This window comes from Chiloscyllium plagiosum, chromosome 19 (assembly GCF_004010195.1).
Source record: "Chiloscyllium plagiosum isolate BGI_BamShark_2017 chromosome 19, ASM401019v2, whole genome shotgun sequence".
NCBI lineage: Eukaryota > Metazoa > Chordata > Chondrichthyes > Orectolobiformes > Hemiscylliidae > Chiloscyllium > Chiloscyllium plagiosum.
Window position 1 is genome coordinate 50668782 of NC_057728.1, and position 6581 is coordinate 50675362.

At 39.9% G+C, this 6581-nt stretch overlaps 1 protein-coding gene across 6 annotated transcripts in view; it reads left to right on the forward strand.

The window, feature by feature from the left end:
* Positions 1 to 5795, forward strand: part of LOC122559789 (protein mono-ADP-ribosyltransferase PARP11) — a 28439-nt gene extending 22644 nt beyond the window's left edge. For all 6 annotated transcript variants that reach the window (XM_043709824.1, XM_043709822.1, XM_043709825.1 and 3 more), the window contains 2 exons: positions 2796 to 2947; positions 3068 to 5795. In XM_043709824.1, coding sequence (XP_043565759.1) covers positions 2796 to 2947; positions 3068 to 3381 — 466 coding nt within the window. In that variant the 3' untranslated portion in view covers positions 3382 to 5795. The remainder of the gene's footprint in view (positions 1 to 2795; positions 2948 to 3067) is intronic.
* Positions 5796 to 6581: the final 786 nt, after the last annotated feature.

Genomic DNA, 6581 nt, shown 5'->3' on the forward strand with positions numbered 1-6581 from the left:
AATCTGCTCCCACTCCCTCTCCCTCTCCCACTCTGACTGAGCTCAATCCTCTCCATCTCCCTCTCCCACTCCAACTGAGCTCAATTCTCTTCCCTCTCCCTCTCCCTCTCACACTGATCTCAATCCGCTCCTCTCCCTCTCCCCCTACACTGATCTCGTATTCTAACAGATGAAAGGCTTAACAGACAATCAATTTTTCACGGTATAATTTCAGTTACATCACACTGTGTATTTTTGCTATAAAATCTGTGTTGCGATCGAGCCCTCCACAACCACGTGATGAAGGTGCGTCGCTCCAAAAGCTAGTGTACTTCCAATTAAACATGTTGGACTATAACCTGGTGTTTTGTGATTTTTAACTTTGTACACCCCAGTCCAACACCGGCATCTCCAAATCATACACTGATCTCGATCCGCTCCTCTCCCGCTCCCCCTACACTGATTTCGATCCGCTCCTCTCCCGCTCCCCCTACACTGATCTCGATCCGTTCCTCTCCCACTCCCCCTGCACTGATCTCGATCCGCTCCTCTCCCACTCAGCCTTCACTGACCTCGATCTGCTCCTCTCCCTCTCTGCCTGCACTGAGTTTAGTTTGCCCCTCTCCTGCTCCCCTCTCTGTTTTTGGTCTGGGTTCTGCTCCTCAGGGTTTTAGCTATCGGCTGAGCTCCTTCCCCCATTCCCCAGCTTCAGTGTTCATCTTGTCAATGGCTGCTTTCATCAGAATTTCTCCAAGAATCTCATCGGACAAGAGGTATGAAAGCCAGTGTAAAGTGAGAGCAACTTCCTGTCAACAGGTCAACCTGAGGAGTTTTTCTGTCCATTTTTTCCATATCAATCAGATCTGGTTAATTTATGTTTTAAGTTGCTGAAGCATCATTCATGCAAATTAAACAGCATGTTGAAGAAAATGTGGTTGTTGAAGATATTCTTCTTTTAGTTTTGGAGCATTAAAGATGTTAAGATATCGGGAATACAGTGCACATATCAGCAAAACATGTTTAAAAATGCCGAAATCTCTGGACTTGTGACCACTATATCTAAAGCTCAGAACTAGAATGCATTCAAGAAATATGATTTCTCTGGTACTTTTGCAGCAAGGTTACTAATCAACTTAGAGAATTAAAAAGACTTCAGTGGGATGGTGCAAGTTAATAAGGGAATTTGAAACTACCACTGTTCCTTTGGAAAGCTGACAAAAACCTGGTGTGAATCTCCTCTGGAAAACACAGCACAACTCCACTTCTAGACCGTAGTTGCATTGAGACTTGCCAGAAAATGTTTGTTTAATTTTAGTTTACAAGTTTAATTAGTTTACTTTCTTGGATGGTAAGATTGTCCTATAAGGCGAGATAACAGTAACTGGGCCTAAATTCTCTTGAGTTAAGAATAATGAGAGAATCTCATTGAAACATGCAGAGTTATTAATAGAGCTGAACAGGCTAGATATAACAAGGGTGTTGCCCCTGGCTAGGGGATAGGGATAGGAGTGGGGACATCTAGAATTAAGGGCCAAGGTCTCAGAATAAGGACAGAAGAATCACAGACTGTGATGAGGTATTTCTTCACTCAGATGGTGATTAATCTTAGAAGTATCTCAGATTACAACAGGATGTTGATCAGCTGGGCCAATGGGCTGAGAAGTGGCAGATGGAGTTTAATTTAGATAAATGCGAGGTGCTGCATTTTGGGAAAGCAAATCTTAGCAGGACTTATACACTTAATGGTAAGGTCCTAGGGAGTGTTGCTGAACAAAGAGACCTTGGAGTGCAGGTTCACAGCTCCTTGAAAGTGGAGTCACAGGTAGATAGGATAGTGAAGGCGGCGTTTGGTATGCTTTCCTTTATTGAATACAGGAGTTAGGAGGTCATGTTGCGGCTGTACAGGTTAGGCCACTGTTGGAATATTGTGTGCATTTCTAGTCTCCTTCCTATCGGAAGGATATTGTGAAACTTGAAAGGGTTCAGAAAAGTTTTACAAGGATGTTGCCAGGGTTGGAGGATTTGAGCTATAGAGAGAGGTTGAATAGGCTAGGGCTTTTTTCCCTGGAGCGTTGGAGGCTGAAGGGTGACCTTATAGAGCTTTATAAAATCGTGAGGGGCATTGATAGGATAAATAGACAAAATCTTTTCCCTTGGGGTGGGGGAGTCCAGAACTAGAGAGCATAGATGAGAGGGGAAAGATATAAAAGAGACCTTAGGGGCAAGTTTTTCATGCAGAGGGTGGTATATTAATGGAATGAGCTGCCAGAGGAATTAGGGACATCACCAATATTGTTAGGAAGAGAATTCCATGATTTTGACCCAGCCACAGTGAAGAAATGGTAGTGTATGTCCAAGACAGGATAGTGTGTTGACTTGGATTACCTTTGTTTCCAAACCCTGGGTGGACCCAAAACCCCAGATCTCTTTGAATTCAAAGCAAGAGAGAGAGACTTTGTTGAAAACCTGAAAATCCACAATCCTTTTATAAAATTGATCATTTCAAAATATTCTACTAAATTTGTCATGTACAACTTTTAATAAAGGAGTGCTATTTGGCACTAATGCACATGATTTCAAATACCCCCTAATTGAACTCAAATCATGCGTTTAGAGAATTTGTAATTATCGTTGTTGTACCACAATCGAGTACTTTTTTTCTCTATGCATGCATTATAGTCAAGTGTCTGTTATGCCCATGGTTCAGACCTCAATGTCTAAACTCCACTGGGAATTGAATAAAATGGTAAAGCTGCAGGCATCCTTTGCTTTATCTTTTCAAATTGATGTTTTGACTTTTAATTTTCCAAATTCAGAAAAAAACTTCACTTGAAAAAGATGAGAAATGGTATAGAGCTGAATGAGAGAATGCTCTTTCATGGTACAGGCAATGAATTTGTCGAAGCAATATGTTTACAGAATTTTGACTGGCGATTAAATGGATTGCATGCTACAGTCTATGGAAAAGGTAAGCAGCAATTATATCCGGAAATTTCATAAGAATTTCCACTTTAATCGTGAATCGTTGTTTAATTGATGAATTCTTATATAAGGAGTGTACTGAGGTATATTTTTAATGCTCACACAGGGACTTATTTTGCCCGTGATGCCTCATACTCCAGCCGTTATTGCCGTACCACCGAAATGACTGAGCCATTCTTACAAATACCATCCTCATCTGCACCACATCGCTGGCGATCGAATTTTAAGACGATGTTCCTCGCCCGAGTTCTTGTGGGTGACTATACCACTGGAGATCCCAAATATACTCGGCCTCCTTCAAGAGATGGAAGTCTGGTGAACCTGTACGACAGCTGTGTCGATAACATGGAGAATCCAAAGATTTTTGTTATATTTGACTCTAACCATATTTATCCAGAATACCTAATTGAATTTACGTAATTGCAAATTAAGCAATTCTTGCTCAGAGACAGGAAAATAAATAAAATGAAGTCAATTGAATTATGTTATAAATGTAACAATTTCTTCAGCTGTCAAGGCTAATTTTGACAGCCCAACCTGTCAGTATGTTGTGGTCATGGAATGGTTGCAGAGATGGTGGACTTAATGTTGGAACTTCCTGCCTCATGGTCAAAGCAGCTACCTGAATCGAGTAAGGGCATCTCATGAATCTCTGCAGCTAAGCACCCTACCATATACATGAGACCTTGCTGACATTGTGAAGGCCGATGGAGTTGATTAGCTGACATTGCCACTTCACTGTGCTCAGTAAAGCTTGGAGAAATGTGAGTAAAGTCTGTTTGCCAACTAAGGGAATTGGGGGCGGGGCGAATCCCACATTTTCTCCCCACTGTGGAACAGCCTCGAATCCCCACTAATCCTACCTTTTCTATTGCTTGATCATCCTTTGGAAATCCTGCTATTCCAAAGAGGGTGAGCTGCCTCAGGACACTTGACACTATTAATGTATCTACGATCTCAATGGTCTAGGAAAGAAAGGCTTGCCTTTAACATATTATATTTCATGACTGTAGGACATCTAAAAGCACTTTATGGACAACTAAATACTTTTGAAATGTAATCACTGTTTTTGGAAAGTCACAGATAATTTGTGCACAGTATGCTCCCACAAATACTAATGTGATAATGATCAGATAAACTGTTTCAGTGGTATTCATTGGAGCATAAATATTTGCCTTGATAATAAGGATAACTCCATGGCTCTCTGCAAACTGGTGCCATGGGATTGTGTACATCCATCTGAAAGGGCCTTTACTTAATGCCAAAAGACAGCAACTCTAATTGTGCAGTTCTTCAATTCCTTCAGTGCAGGTCTCTAGATTGGTACAAGAACTCACAACTTTTCAACTTGAAGAACTTCTGGTTGCAATTCTTGAGGTGGCTGTCCCACAGATCCCCAAAACCTCCTTTAACCCTGAATCAAAGTGAGAAGAATCATGATTCTGGTTAAGTCTGCTCATGCTTTCACTGGTAACCACAATACATTCTATTGACCAGCTGCTAGAATTGTAAAACATTAATGCAACTAAAAGTAGAAATGCCAGCAGGCCTGGATAGTCGGGTGTTGAAGAATACTTATGGTCGGGATTGAGGTGATTTTATTGGAGGTACTAGAGTAATTTTTGACTAACCCTCTGTTCCATTCTATCCTCCTGTTATGTTTCACATTTTTATGCAGCCTTCCTTCAAACACTGTGGTACTCCGTTCTCTGATCCAGCATGAATAATCCTAGTGTTTTTTAACAGCTCCTAAAAGCGGTTATTCTCATCCCTGGCCTCAGGCTGGCTGCTCATATTGTACACTTCCTGAAGTAACAATGTTGTATCTTATGACATATCACAGACTATGTAACTTCCTACTCACAGTTTACAAATAATAAAAGTAAGGTAGAGGCATCAAAGGAATAGACAACAGTTGAGCAGAGACTCATGCATTTTGAAAGAATATTGGATGAGTGTATTGAGGAGAGGATACTGAGATACAGTGACAAATTTGGGCAGTAGGATTGGTTTAAGCTTACTCCTTTAGGAGCTCCATTAAATTCATCTCAATATCCCTCAATATTCTTGGATGCCTACCATCTACTTTGCAATCCATTATTGTTTTAATATGGCTTTCTTTAAGTTCATATTTCCATTAGGGCCGATTTGATTGGCTCCCACATTCCTGTTGACAATATAATGCTTTTGTTTTAAAACCTTCACCGTTTGCGCAGTCTCATGTACAGGCACATCTGCCTGAGCAAATCTTTGGATTTTAATATTTCTTAAATTTTTTTTTAAATTTTGGATGCTTATCTTTCCTCATTATCTCTCTTAGTTCCTACCTTCCCAGTTTCTTCCTATGTTCAACATCTATATTTTTTGAGTTTTGAAAAAAAGAGCCCACCTAGTGAATGTGGAGGGGATTAAGCAAAAGATATTTCCCATGTTCGAATATCTTGCTTACTAAAGGGATAAGGATAAACCTAGCAACTACAAGCCAATCAGTTTAATCTTGATAGTGGTAAAGATTCTGGAAGCAATAAACCTTTATTTGAACAGAAATTATTAGCATTTCATTTTTCTAAATGTTAACAAACATGGTTGAATTAATTTGCTTCCACATTCAAGTTTTGTTGAAAATTAACCTAACATGAGCATTAAAAAACAGACAGAACTTTTCTTGTTTTTGCTTATGCTTATCTGTCTGACCTGATTCAACTTTATGAACATAAACAAGCTATAACAATAGTTATGTAATTAATGATGGATTTTTTTGTATATTTAGTTATACCTTTTCAAAAGTATTTCCTAACTTTCATAAATTAATATTAATAAAGTTTTAAAAATGACTCTTCTGCATTTTCTTTGAATAATGATGAAGGAAAACCACTCAGGAAAATGAGAGACTAATCAAGAATATTCCATCAGCAAAGCTCGCTAGATAGAACATCCTGTGAATGATCATTTAAGAGTAAGTAGGTGGTGCTGGAACCGTATAAAACATTGGTTAGGCCACAGCTAGAGTTTTACGTGCAGTTCTAGAATCCAAATTATAGGAAGGATGTGGTTGCACTGTGGAAGGTGCAGAGGACATTTACCAAGATATTGCCTGGATTGGTGTGCTTTAGTTATGAAAAGTGATTGGATAGACTCAGTCAGAGGGACATGATTTTTTTAAATTCATTCATGGGATGTGAGCATCACTGGCTGGCCAGCATTTATTGCCCATCTGTAGTTGCCCTTGAGAAGATGAAGATGAGCTGCCTTCTTGAACCGCTGCAGTCCATGTGCTGAAGGTAGACCCATAATGTCCTTAGGGAAGGAATTTAGGATTTTGACTCATGTATAAAACTGAGAGTGTCATAGGCAGAATAGATGGGAAAAGCTTCTCCCCTTGGTGGAGGGATCAATGACCAGTGGGGCAATAGATTTAAGTTAAGGGGCAGGAGGTTTAAAGGGAATGTGAGTGGGAAACAACTTCTATGCATAGGACGGTGCAAGTCTGCAACTCATTACCTGTAAGGGTGGTAGAGGCATCAGCCTTGACTGATGATGACACGATTTCAACTTGCATGGGTTTTCATCATTATGCCTTTACAATTTATAATGTGACACCAAAAGTAAGATCAGCAGCG